This window comes from Heloderma suspectum, chromosome 1, assembly GCF_057233095.1.
Source record: "Heloderma suspectum isolate Gila_16-S chromosome 1, 16-S_ref, whole genome shotgun sequence".
NCBI lineage: Eukaryota > Metazoa > Chordata > Lepidosauria > Squamata > Helodermatidae > Heloderma > Heloderma suspectum.
Window position 1 is genome coordinate 225,334,627 of NC_139458.1, and position 14,521 is coordinate 225,349,147.

General features: G+C 42.0%; 1 protein-coding gene across 4 annotated transcripts in view; it reads right to left on the minus strand.

Annotated features, from left to right (window-relative positions):
* Positions 1 to 344: 344 nt before the first annotated feature.
* The window catches only part of SLX9 (SLX9 ribosome biogenesis factor), a 67,485-nt gene continuing 53,308 nt past the window's right edge, over positions 345 to 14,521 (minus strand). Inside the window, exons 4-7 of one of the 4 annotated variants that reach the window (XM_084820624.1) lie at positions 12,703 to 12,856; positions 7,113 to 7,178; positions 5,189 to 5,262; positions 345 to 2,752 (exon numbers count right to left, since the gene is read on the minus strand). In XM_084820624.1, coding sequence (XP_084676750.1) covers positions 2,613 to 2,752; positions 5,189 to 5,262; positions 7,113 to 7,178; positions 12,703 to 12,856 — 434 coding nt within the window. In that variant the 3' untranslated portion in view covers positions 345 to 2,612. Of the gene's footprint in view, positions 2,753 to 3,790; positions 5,263 to 5,836; positions 5,930 to 7,112; positions 7,179 to 12,702; positions 12,857 to 14,521 lie in introns of those variants that run through there. The other 3 variants (XM_084820651.1, XR_014785854.1, XM_084820635.1) reach the window with 3 other exon arrangements.

Sequence of the window (14,521 nt, forward strand, 5' to 3'; positions counted from 1 at the left end):
ACATAGCCATGCATCTTGTGTCAGATCTTCCATTTCTGAGGATCTACACATATATCATAATTGGTCATAAGGAATATGATGGTACCTGCCATTGAATACTGCTCATGGTTTCAAATCATAAAGCTGCGACAGCTTGTCTAAGACTGGGAAAGGTCAGATCTACTAAATATGAGGCTCTCATATGGTTACATTTACAAAATCCGTAAAAACTAAAAAAATGTAGAAGATAAAATGGCCTGCCAGTCCAACTTAATATTTAGCGAACAAAACTAAAAAGTATGCTGTGTTAATTTTATGTGCTGTACACAAAATCTGACAAGTTTTTCCAGTAATCAAAAGTAATTGAACTGAAATATTATTTAGGTTTTGTTGTCTTTTAAGTGCACATACATACTATATTCACATACTTTATTCAAATACATTTAAATTAGCAATACTTGGAAATTGGGAACATAGGAAGCTGCAGAGGCATTTCTAGGTATTTAAAAGATTTGGGCCCAAGGCCTATAGAACACAAATCTTCATAAAATGTACATATACTCATTTATTTTTATATATGCAAATTTAGAAATAATTAGGATTTAAATGTCACAGGAGGCAAAGCCAGTGAATTAAGTTCCCATCCACATAGATTCTTTAATTAATTTGCACCCCACCCTGAGATCATCCTTATCCAGAAGTTCCTCTTCAATTACAAATAATTTGCAATGGCTGTGAACAGGTGTGAAAAAATGTACAAAAGTGAGCGGCTGGTAGTTATTTTCATGAGCCCTTCCCCCTCCCCCCACCAGCAAATTTTACACCAAAAAGGGAGCTTCAAAATTAATTTCTCAATTCCCACCTTGAACCTGCTCCAAAATTTAATCAATTTGCTTGTAATCAATTAACCTATTATCAGTCATCATTACCTCCTTAAATTAAATTCAAAATAAAATAAAGTGCTGTACAATTCCATTGCTGGGTGGGTGGGGAGAGGGCTGGAGAGTGGGTCAGAGGAATTAAATGAAGGGGGGGATCGGTGGGGGGGAAGGATTGACCAAGGACTGGGCGCTGTGAAAGAGACAGAGGGAGCCTGGAAAGGGAAGAGGTGGCAGAGGCAAGCGGGGGAGGGATGGAAGGGTGGCTCTTTTTCCATTCCTCTGTTCTGTAATGTCTGAGGTTGTGTCTCCATGTGGTGGTAACTGCAACACATACACACACAGAGGAAGCACAAGCTGAGTGGGCTAGGAAGCCCCTGTATTGTGCTGCTTAGACCAGCTGTCTATGCACCACAACACAGGGCAGGGAGACAAACAACCATCAAGAGGAGCCAGGCCACACGCAAGGATGTAAGACATACTTACCTGGAGAAGAACTTAACATTTTAGGAGGGCAATAGACAGATTTTCACGCTTTTACTCCCACTCATCTCTCTGTCCCTTCCCCACACTTCTCTCTCTTCTCCCCCACCTGAAGGAAAATTGCCTTCATCCCATGCAATGAACCTCTAAAAAAAGATTCCATTGGCACTAATGGACGATTTTCTTATAAGCTTAACTGCCACGCAGGGGAGGATTTGGGGGTGGGGGGAAGACACAGTACACAGGGAGGGGAGGTTTAACCCTTCCCTCCCCAACTGCGACCACCCTGTAAATCCCCCTGCACAGCAATTAAGTTTAGAAAACACCTTTCTTTGGTACAAATGGAAGGTTTTCCCCTAAGCTTGATTACCACGCTGTGTGTGTTGGGGTGTTGCAGCATGTGGGGAGCAGAGAATTAACCCTTCCTTCTCCAGCCGTAATCTCCCTTGGAAGTTGCCCCTTACATAGCAATTAAGCAGAGAGAAAAAAAACTTACATTTCAACCAATGCACACAGAGGACTCCAGGAAATAGATCCAGGACTCTGGAAATAGATTTGGGGCTGGGACCCCATGGGCCCAGGTATAGCAATGCCCCTGGGAAGTTACCATATATTAGGACAGATTATTAGTCTACCTAGCCTGATATTGTCTGCTCTGTGAGCACCTGACTTCAGGCAGAGAGCTTTCGCATCAAATTGCTACTTGATCTTTTTTTAAAACTAGAGATGTCAGCGATTGAACCTGGGACCTTGTACGTTGCAAACCACGTGATTGCCCATTGAGCTACAACACCTCCCAAACTGCTGCAATACTTGTAAATATTTACAAGACATGACAACTCATGTCTTAAACGCTTCCATTGTTTAGTGTGTTTTAATGAAAGTACCGGAACTGTTAAATTACTAATTTTAGCATGCCTAAGGAGTTGTGTACAAAGTGTGTGTGCTTTCTAGGGATTGTCACTGGAACAATTTAAGTACAACTTTGATTTTAGATTTGATTAGTACTGTATCTATCTATTCAAGCTGCCCAATTTGAGTTGTATTGTGTTCATGCAACTTGGGATTTCATGGCCTCCATGACAACCGTGGGGCTGTCCCAAGATGTCATCAGCCCAACACATATTACAAGTTATAGTCTTGATCTGGTGGTTTTGAATGGATGAAAGGATGGTGATCACTTCCAGTTTCCTCTGCAGGGGTATTGGACTAATTAAGGTATCCCCACAGAGGCAGATTTATTTATTATTAGTAATACTTATATACCACTTGCTACAATAAAATCCCTAAGCTGTTCCCTAACATAGATCCTGATAGTCCTTGGGGAGTTTGCTGTTGGAATGCGTGCTCCTCCTGTGGTAGCCCTTGTTGCTGTTTGGTAAGCCTGATCAGATCCTTCGTATTCTGGGGACCTAGGGGCAATGAAACAGATGGGGTGATGGTTGAACTTAAGTTGAGGAAAACTCAGGATTAATCCAACAAAACACAAGTTAAGAGTTCAACTTGGAGCACACTCTGGGGCAGTGGTGGCAGCAAAGGAATACTTTTCTGCCACCATTATGTCTCTATGGTGCTGTCCAGTGCTGCTATTCAACATGGTTCAGAGCCTTCTTGAAATGGGCCCAGAGGGTAATCTTACTGACGGTAAACTCAGTAACCCGCAGTGATGTATTTGCAAAGCATTTCAAGAACAAAAACACTCACATTTGCTCAGACTTGTTCTCCGCTATTTTGGTAGTTTAGCTACAGGATATGTCTAGGGACCCATCTAGTCATGGTGACTTGGATGACTTTCAGTTATTGTGGGCCAAGGAAGTGGACAAGGTGCTTGGAGGGTTGCAAGCTTCTACTTGTTTGCTCAACCGTTGGGCACTCTTTGAGACAGAGTGGTCCTGACCACCTTGAATGAAGCAGTTGCATGGCCAGATCGGGTTGTTCTCACTATTGATCAGTCACTAATCTTCCCTGAGCAAGGTGCTAAGAATGGGTGGGGGCTACAGAACTGAAAATATTCTTGGATGACATAAATTACCAGGTTCTTAACATAAAGTGTCTTGGTTGCCCTGTTGGATGACTTGCAATGGGAGAAAAATGGGGGAATGCAACTGTCCTAATTCTTCGGGATCTCTCAGTGGCTTTTGATACTATCAGCTATGGTACCCTTCTAGACAGTTTGTTGGAAATGTGAACTGGGGGAACCATTTGTAGGTGGGCCACCTATGAGTGTAGGGATTCCCCAGCATGTCATGTTAAATTACAAGATACTGCCAAAAAAACTGATTCGCTTGCCACCACTGACCTTTTACTTAAAGCAGTCCTCAAATCTCTACAAAAAGGAGCTAAACACATGTTGGGTGTTCAGACACTTAAAGAAACCTCCTGTTGCTAGGGAAGATTCTAGGCATAAGTAGGACTGCAGGGTGAAATTAAACCTCTTTATACACAAGCTTCTGGTATAAACAAGTTTTGTTTAAGGATTTATTCAGGGAACCAGAACTTTACAGGCATTTGAAAGAAGAGAACAATGAAACCACTGAGTGATGTTATCTGGGGATCATCATTATGCTGAAGACACGGTGAGGCTGTATGGAAGTGCTAACAGTTGACCAGGTGCCCAGAGCCAGTAATATACTGGATGAGTGTTAACACATTAAGCCCAATCCAGATAACAAAGGTAATGCTGGTAAGTGGTTCATCGGACCAGGGAGATGGCTGCAGGGGTTTGCACTTCTTCTTAATGATCATATTTGCAGCTTAGGACTGTTGTTAGATGTAGACTTTTCTTTTGATGGCATCTTTGGCACAAAGCATACGTCCGCTCAGGCTGGTGAACCAGCTGTGGGCCTTCCTGGACAGACAGCCCAGCTACCACCCTGGTAACATCCAAAAATGACTACGGCAATGCTTTATATGTGGAATTGCCTTTGAAAACATTTCAGACTTGTTTTATGCTTCTGCCTTCCTGTTTTTACTCCTGCAAATGTTTACGATTCTAATGTATCTCTTGAGCATTGTGGTATTCATTCCATATCTTGTGCATGATGTCATTCAAGATCAGCTTGCAAAAGTCAAATCTAATTTTCCACTTGTAAACAAAGTTGTGCATTCAAAAAAAGCAGGTTCTCGAATTAGTATTCCTCACCATATTTTAGTTTTAAAAATTAGGATGGGGTTGCCTCTATTATTTCTATGTTACAACAGAAGCCTCTCAAAGAGAGAACCACTTGCTTATTGTTTAATAAATCATACTTCGTAGTTTTTCTATAATTTGATACAATAATTAACAAGACTATATATCTACCAAAGAAATCTAAAAATCCAACAGTTTAACTGTTCATGGAAAGTGGAAAGAGCAGCTTCCTTAACCATTATTAAATATGAATGTATTTCAGGAGAATAAATCGAATGCTACAATACTCCTAGTGGAGATGATGGTGGTTTAGATTTTCCTTTATAGGAACTACAGAGAGAGAGAGAGAGAGAGAGAGAGACAGAGAGAGAGAAGAAGCAACATCTGGTGTGTGATTTAGGGCAGAGTGGGAAATGAGAACAGTTATAGATCCACAGAGCTCCCCAAGCGCATCTAGCAAAACAGTAGGCAGGGTTGTAGCTAGTACTAGCTGTATAGTTATCAGTGCTGGCAGCATTATTTCTGTTGACAGAAAACAAGGTCATTGGATGCCATAATCTTGTGGATTCTTGAAACTTATGCTGCCCTACTGAGCATGTAAGATCACTGTGCAGTGCTTGTGAGACTCCGATCTCTTGTGCTCTCAAACAGTCCCAGTGATGCCATTAGAGTGGCTCTCCCTCCTGCTCCTGCTTCAGTCTTTTGGAAAGATGCTCACCAATAACTGTCAGAGGGTCGGCTTTGAACAAAGGATTCGATATAGTCTTGTGAAACTGCGCTACTTCCTCCACTCTAGAAAAAAAGAGAAGGAAAAATGTATTGGATAGCATTGCGCAGGTCTAAAGATGCAAGGCCTAGAGAGGTAGAAATCTCCTAATAAAATTAAGGAGCTTTTTCAGACTTTGAGTAAAATAAATAAGGCTGCAAACCTGGGAGTAAGTCCCACTGCAGTCAGTGGAGCTTACTTTTGAGTAGACATATCTAGGATGGTTCTGTCAGCATATTCAGGAGTGGCTAACTTAACCTGGCTCTGACAAAATTCTTAGCGCACACAAGGAAACAAAGATGCATGTTCTGTAGGAAGTCAACCATGCACAAGCCATCAGGCTGCATTCACTTCCCATCAGTTGTGAAGGCAATGGGGAGCAAGTGTCACAGCCCCCTTGAGGAAACAGCAGGACTCCCAAATTTGCACCACAGTTTTTAGGACTTGCAGCTGTTTGTTTTCCAGTGCCCCTTCCATGTTCCCTTAACTATGGGAGAGGATAACACATATATTGCTATTAGACAGATCCCTTTTCTTGAAGCTGTATACAGCAAAGCAGTCAGGAGGACCTTTGCTCCTATTCATTAGAATGTTAATTACCTGATGAAACAGTGTAAACAAGGGCTTAACTCCCAGGGTGGCTGGAAAAAGAATGACAAATCTAGAGAGCTTCATGTGTCTGGCAACCGCATTCTACACAGAAAGAAGTGGGAGAGACTTCAGGATTAATTTGAAACGTTGTTATCTCCAGTGCTCTCATGATTTCTTATTATTTCAAACAATTAAAGTTACATTAGCCAGGCACAGTTGAGTGTAGCTGGTATTCAGCTGTGATGCGTAAACCCCTTATATTTCTTTAGTGCAGTTCTACTGAAGTTAGCCACAGTACTCTGAAGTAAGTCCAACAAGGAGTACAAGCCCTGTTTTGGACACCGGTTGCCATGTCTGTTTCTGTTGACTTGTTTTTATTCCTCTTGCATATCATTAGCATTCCCTAAATTAGCTCCTTTAGATAAACACAACAGCACTGCAGTATCTAGCATAATCTTTTGCCTGACCTGTGGACTTTTCTATGGCACAAATGGAACCTGGGTCAGAGAACTGGGGTTCAAGGAGAAGAGGATATTAGAATTGCCTTGGCTGAACTCTTACGAAGTGCCCATCCACATTCCTCTGCAACCAGTGAACAAAACAGCCAAGAGTAACAAAGGCAAATTGCCAGATTTTGCATCAGTAAATCCCACTTACTGAAGCAGAATGCTTGGCCCCAGGGAAGAGATTCATCAGATCCCTGGGACACAAAAAGGGTATTTCCCCAAAGACAAATTGACTTAGCCAGCCCTCTTGCTTGGGCAAGAGCATGGTGGGAGAGACTCACTGGATCCAATACAGTAAGGTCCAAAAAACCCAAATAGCATCCAAGTCCAAAAGAAGCAGGCAACACTCCAACACTCCACAAGAGACCAACTTGGATGCCTCTTCAGCGGCTGTTTTGAAAATGTGCTTTTATGGTTTAGATGCCTTGATCCTCAGATCTGGCCAGAAAGTTTAGTAGAAGCAAGATAAACACCTTCACCATGCATTGACTGTTGCCTCCAATTCATAGTTAAATGAGGGCCATTGTCAGCAGCAACACTGCGATCGTTGGGTAACTGCAGAATTGCTAGGGAAGCTGTGGGACAGTGTTGATGCTGCTGCTTTAGAGTTTGTTTCTACAGCTATGGTGTTGTTGGCTCTGCTGCTGATTGAGAAGAGCAGTGTAGTACAGCCATATAACTGGCCTGAGACTTTATGCTCTCATATATTTTGATTGAAGGGAGATTTTGGTCTTGATGCCCAAGTGGTTTTTTTCCCCAACTTTACCACCACCACTTACAAGATTTTGCGTTTCTGGGCAGATCTCATCTGACTGAAATTTGTCTGCACCATCTTCTTCACCTGGCTGAAGAAGAAAACATGTTAATTGAAAAAATAGATTTACAAGTGGGATTGTAACAAAATACTGCAGTCTGGAGTGCTTCCAGCCACTGTATTCCATTCCCCCTCCCCAGTTTTCTGTTCCCCCCTCCAACAGTCAGTCAATATCCTCCCCCACCTCACCCCCAGTTTCTTTTCTTGTACTTCTGCAAACTATGGGCAGAATCCAATGGGGTGCTTACGCCCCACTGATTCTCCTATGCCCTGCCAAATTCCGTTGCGCAAGCACCCACCACTACTTGCTCAACGGTGATTTAGTGCTTCTGGAGCATCCTGAAACCAAGATAAGTGCTCATTTCTGAAAAGAGGAAGGTTGGCGCAGCTCACATAAGGGAGTTCCATCAACCTGCCTCCTTCCAGGAACAAATGTTCCTGCTCATTTCAGGGCTTCCCCTAGGAAGTACTAAATCTCCCTTGTGTAAACACTGGGTCCCACTCGAGCAATGGAATTGGAGGGACCCACTGATACCTTCCTTTGTGTGTGGATGGCTACATAAGGACCAGCGATCAGAGAATTATGCTTGCTATTAGTATAAATACATGGCTGAGCTAAAATTTCTCAAATGAGAACTTTTGGTTCAAATTTCAGGGAATGAAATCTAGCCTCTCCAAAACTGGGGGTAATTTTGTTGAGAGGCCCTGACATTTTTCCATTTTTAGGGGCTTACCATCAGTGGCACAGCATTCCTTTTCTCCCCCTATGTAGTGTATTGGGTCAGTGATGTTGTGACTGTACTTGATTGCGTGTGCCTGTGGACTATAGTTCTCCTTTTGATTATTTAGGGCTGTCTGCAAACATCCAGGCAAGCCCCATTTTGTGTTCTCAGTTCTTCTAGAAGTTTCATTAAAGCAAGCAGAAGAAAACCCCCCATTCCTGTGTTATTCTAGCCAAAGAATGTAGAAAGGAGACAACAGTGGCAACGAGATGGGATACTAGACGCCTTCAAGCCTAGCCTCATCTCTGGAGAGGGAAGAGAGGAATTGTAAACAAACGAACAAAATGAGGCCTAGTCACAGAGTAAAGACAGTGAGTAAAGGCAAAGAGAGAAAAAGGCAGACCAGGATAGCTAGCTGTATTGGAAAGATTGCAATGTTTGATAGTGCAACAGATGATTGGACATTATATACAGAGAGACTTAAACAGGTTTTTGAAGAAAATGAGATTGCTGCTGGAAAAAAATGCCAGTTTTACTACGTGTTAGGGGAGGCAAAGCATACAGCCTATTGAGAAGTTTAACTGCTCCACAAAAAACACGCCCAATTCAGCTTTTCAGAATTAGTAAAAATAATGCAGGAGCATTTGGCACCACAACCTTTAATGACTGCAGAGTGCTTCAGATTCCATAAACGAAACCAGAAAGAAGGAGGGTCCCTTTACAGCATGTGTAGCTGAACTTAAAAGGTTATCTGAGCATTGCCAGTTTGGTGAGGAGCTACATGACAGACTGAGAGGCTGGCTGGTCTGTGGAATTCGAAAAGAAAGCATTCAGAAAAGACTCTTAACAGAGGCTGATTTAACATTTAAGAGAGAAACTGAAATTGCTATATCCATAAAAACGGCTGCAATGGAGTTGCAGTCAGGAGTGAACGCAAATGTGAATGAGCTTGCAATAACATACAGAGAGTAACAGGTTCAAATGAACTGTGCTATCATTGTGGCAGAGGTTCGCACACACCAGCCCAATGCAGATTTAGAGGTGAAATGTGCAATGAGGTGGGACATATTCAGAGAACTTGTTGCTCAGAGAAAAGCCAACCATCTGCTAATGGCAGAGATAAAGATAAACAACCCAGCCAGCACTTCAAAAAGCGTGCAGAAGTGCAAGCTATAGATGAAGATTCTGATATTGGAGGTGAAACAAGGTTAACAAGCCTGGAAACATATGACATAAAGAGTGCAATAAGACAAGCAATATGGCTTACACCAGAAGTGGATGACAAAACAATATCAATGCAATTGGACACTGGTTCTGCTGTTTCAGTTATATCACAACATGAATTTCAGCAGCATTTCGAACATGCTAAACAGATCTAGGCAAGCCCCATTTTGTGTTCTCAGCTCTTCTAGAAGTTTCAGTAAAGCCCCCACTCTTGACAGGAGTCTTTCTAACCAAAGAAGGTAGAAAGGAGACAACACCCCAACCCCATGCTTTATGTTAGTTCTCTTGCTGCAGGACGCCTTTTTGCACTGACAGTAGCTGGCCAGTATTTTCTGTGGCAGCCGACCTCCCCCCGCATATGCCCTGGTACAGTGCTGCATCTGGACATTCTAGGGGGGGAATGGATGGCCATGGGGGCTGAGCTAACATTCAGTTCTTAGGATGACTGCTGATATTTTTGAAGGGCCAGATGCAACTGAATACCTCCAGCACAACGGCACCTTGCTCCAAACCTCTATGCAGACTTGTACTGCTCTTGTTATTTCTAGGAATATTAAACAGACCAGTAATTCCAGATGCAGTACCTCTGTAATAAACCACTAAATACTTTCTAAGTGCCATTATTATAATGTTCAATGAATGGATTTTCAAGGATTAGGAGATCCTAAAATTCTCTTTGAGATAAAATACACCTCTAACCAGCCCAAGCCATACAATTTATTCCAATATATAAACTGTCTACACGACTTGTGGAAACTTTTCCTTCAGGCTCCAGTGACATGCTGCTTGGAAGACCATGTCAAGTTCTAGTCATCGCAATGAATGGCATCCTTGATTCATTACACATTTGTAGACTTTATTAATTATAAATCAGAATAAAAACCTCACTTGAATGCTCTCATCCCCAGTAGGGGGATCAAATTTCTAAAGAATCTAATATTCCATGAATAAAAGCTGACAAATCATTGGGGGTATAATTCCTCATTTATGCAGTTATTCTAATTCTATAAAAATGTATCCTGATTAAATAGCTCTGTGCACATATGCAAAAGATTCAGACTGTGAGCAACCAGAAAAACCCATGCACAAGGGAGGAGATGAATTGCAAAGTAGATTCACCACCACAAAGAGCAGTGGCCATTTTCCATATTTTGAACTACTAAGCAGATGCTACCAGATAAAGAAATTAATGTGGAATACAAGAAATGTTATTTGGCCTTTGGGGCTTGAATACATACCACTATGATCCTTACACATCATGATGTGAAATGTTTCTCCCATGCCCAGCAGCAGCATAAGCTGTCCTGCCACCTGAGGCAGGAGAAGAGGCACCACTGCCAAGATGGGAGGAGAGGGACTGGTGCCGCAACCCTCCAGCTGCTGCTGCCACCACAACCCCTGCATAGACATCACCCAACCTCTGGCATGCTCTGGGTACCCCCTCAGAACAAGCCAGAGGACAGGCTTTCTGGAGAGCTGTGTTGGCCGGAAAATGTGGCCAGTACAGTTTGTCAGAGCCACTCAGTCTCAAATACCTGGCTCTGAGGGAGTCCTTCTTCAGAGCCAGGCACTGAGATTGCCTGGAGAGGTGTCCTGGGTATGCTGCAGGCAATCTTCCAGGACACCTCTCCTTCGGAGTAGCTGCCTGTCCTCTTAGCTCTGACTAAACAGAGGGCCAGATGGCTGCTCTGAAGGATGGGCAGCTGAGAACAGTGTCCTTGGAGATCACCTCTAGCATATTATCATTCTTTAAGAACCTACTAGCTGTAGTTAAGCTGAGCTCTTTCCAGGTTAGCTAATAGCAATGCAGATTCGTAGGGATGGGGGGATGACACACAGAACAAAACCAGAAATAACTAAAAAAAACCCACAACTTATTTTTGAAAGGTTATTTTAGGAAACAGGTTGATCAGTTTATTGAGAGATGGCCTTTGTTCACAAATTTCTGGAACAATGGCCTAGTTTGCACAATCAAAATGAGCTATGGTGGCTTATTTAGATCATGGCGCGTGTGCAATTTCCATAATCACTGCGTGGGTGTGGCTTGTCATGTTGTCCAAACCTGGGCAGCATGGCTTATGGGAGGGGGGAATAACCCTCCAATAACCCGACAACAGCTCATGGATTACTGGAAAGTTGTTTCTCCCTCCAACAAGCCATGCCACCCAGGCTCAGATAACCCAACAAGCTGCGCCTGGGCGGTGATTATGGAAATTGCACCCCACGTGCCGCACAGGTTGTTGTGCCATCCGACCCCGGGCAGCATGGCTTGTGGGAGGGGGAAACAACCCTCCAATAACTCATGGGCTGTTAAACAAGCCACAGTGGCTCATTTTGATCAGGCGAACCGGCCCAATACCTTTGAAGATAAGTGAAACCATACGTGTGTGTTTTTTTATATTATGATTATGTACATTTTTTCTTTTTAAGTATTAATGTATCTTTTTGCAATTCTAATGTTGTAATAAAAATAATGATAAAACTCCCAAAATAAAACCAACACACAGGTATGTTTTAAACATGAAAACAAGTAAGAGGAAAAATAACAAAAAAATGAAAACAAAACTCAAAACTGTAAGCAACAAATAGATTTGAAGGCATGCAGACAATTGTTCCACAGGAAATGAATCTGTCTAAAAAGAGTGAAAGAAACAACAAAAACACTGAATGAAACTGCATTTCTGAAGATTTCAAAACAGAAGTGCCTCAACAGAAGAGAAATCAAAGGAAGACTTTCCCTTGCTGACGATGTTTTGGACACAGTTTTTATCAAAGCGTGACAATAAGGAAGTCATACAACTAAAGACTACATTCAGAAGTGTTAAACTCTTAATGACTGAATAAAGTATTTTCAAGAACTTCCAGAGCTTAAGATAAAATTATTGAAGCTTGTTCTGAGGAAAGCTGCACCCATTTTACTAAATGTTGCTATGGGACAGCACATACATTGACATAATGTATAACTTCTAATTTTAGCTCTTAGTTCCTAAATTCTGTTTATTTCAGCTAAGTGGTTTCATGGCCTCCTGTCCTAGGAGAGGATCCCTTGAATGAGTGAACCTTTATAGAATGAAAATCCTACATCTTGTATGGAAGTAGAGCAACTTCATTGTCCAAGCTTGGCACTTACTTATAAATATTTGCTGAACATCATGTTAAACTTCCATGTTCAGTGTATTAAAAATCTTGTTCTTCACCTCCTTATTATCAAACCTACTTTTTTTCCTCCTCTGCTTTCAGGAGTTTGCATGACATCCTAAGGCTGCTAACGTGACTACCAAAATTCTCATATTGAGAAAGAAGCCAGATGTGGTTCTTCAGGACTTCCGAAGTGTACTTCTGTATTTCTGTAGCCAATGACAAGGGCTAGAAAGGTTTCTTTTAAATAAAACTAAGATACAGTAAGAACTAGCGCAAACTGGCAAAGAAGCTCTCAACAGCCATGTTTATAGCCCCAGATAATATCAAAAGGTGAGAAGAAAAACAACTTAATTGTCTTCATGCTTCTAATTTAATTGAGCAAGGGTTCTAACTACAAAGCCTTCTTGTTTACCACCATAACATACCGAAATCAGCTGTGTGGAAAGTCATACCACACGCTATACTTACATTTTATGTTCTCTACAGAACTTGCTGACAGTTACCAGGTCTGAGAGCTCGGGCAGAGCATCCATCAGTGGTTGCATGTCTCCAACGACTGGGGTAGCTTTTCGCTTTGACTCTGCTTTTTGTTGTTGTTTTGCTAACTTAAAGCTTTCTATTTCTAATAAAGGAATGAAACAACTGTTAGGACAGTGTACTTTAAATTCTGTTAATTTAATTGTTAAAATGACTTTACCACCTTTATGTCATATAAAGTATATATGTTGAGGCTAATGTGAGTTGAATGGTTAATGTGCATAACAACCAGCCATGGAGTATGTGCATATGATCTGTTCATGAAGAGGGAACCTCTGGGGATTCGGGGGCCAATTTCCTCCCAGAACCCACTGGGGTCAACACTCCTCACTGCTGCTGTTGAAATTACCCCTTGTAGCTGCTGCACTACTAAACTTTGGTGGTGTGGCAGCAAAAAAGTGCAATTTCTTTTTAAAACAAGATGCACAGGGGGTGTACAACTTGCCTTCAAGCAACATCACACTCCCAGAAGCCTCCAGGTAATGTAACTTTCCTTGTAAATAAGGTGTGTCCTCCCCACGGGCTGTCTCTTAAAAAAAAAAAAAAACACGCTTTTTTGCTGCTGCCCTGCTGAATTTCGGTGGTGTATTTGACAGGGTAGCAGTTCCAAAGGTGGGGGTCACAAAAATGGCCAGGGGGTCAGATACATGTTGCCCATCCATCCCTGGTATAAAATTAGGAGTTGACTAACTTTACTCACACTGCTGTAACTTCCAGCAAAGGGCAGAAAAGGGAAGATGGTGAGGCCAAATATGCCACCTTTGAACCAACTGGGTGTTTTTCCCTTAGTTGGAAGATTGTCACACAGATTCAGATAGGGTCACAGTACCCCTCTGATGTCTTTAGTATGTACTGCCTAGCTCCGAGGCAAGAAGAGTATTTTAGTTTAGGATTTTATTGTTCAGGTAGTTCATTAATATTATACTCCATTAGATTCCTTCATCCCTTAGTTATGCTGTTTGACATCTGAATCTAACACAACCTTGGCTGGCTTGCAATTTTAGCCTTTTACAGATGCTTATGAAAAATATGGGCTGTATACACTGTGGCTTGGAAGGGTTCTCTTGGCTAGAAGGCAATGCTTTCTGCTCTGCGGCACTTCTTTTTTTGGTCTGATGCTATGAAGCTGTGTTACTTCAAAGCTTTCCAAAAATGTCACTTGCTTGAAGTTTGCACATACCTGATTTCAAATTCTTTTCCTATGAAATCTGCCTGTGTGCATGTTTCTAGTGGCTGAAGCTTTGCATCAGTTGTGGCTTTATTTGGCCTTAGCATAAGATTATTTGTTTCTGCTTGGAATGGTATATACCCTGAATAATTGTTATTATGACATTAAGATGAAATTCAATTCCCAGCTGCCCCTACCCTCACAAAAGTAGGGCAAAAGCAATGTATATCTTCCTTCCTTCCACTGCTGAAAAGAAACTAAGCAGCAAGCAAATCAACCCTAAGTTGGTGAAAAATATATCTCCATGAAATCATTCTTTAAAGCTACAAAATACATTCAATAGTCAAGTTGAATGTATTCAACAGAACAATCTGAGGGCATCCCAGGGACCGTAGGATATGTCATATTCCCCCTCCTAAGGCAGCAGACATTTCTATAATTTCGGGAGGGGGAATCCAACATTAGATCCCTCCCCTGGCCCTTGTAGCTGTTGCAGAAAGAACTGTGCTGGCTGTTTTCTGAGGTCGCAACAGCAACTTTTGACAACCTCGTAGAAGTCAAAAAGGGGTTGTTCTGGTAGGC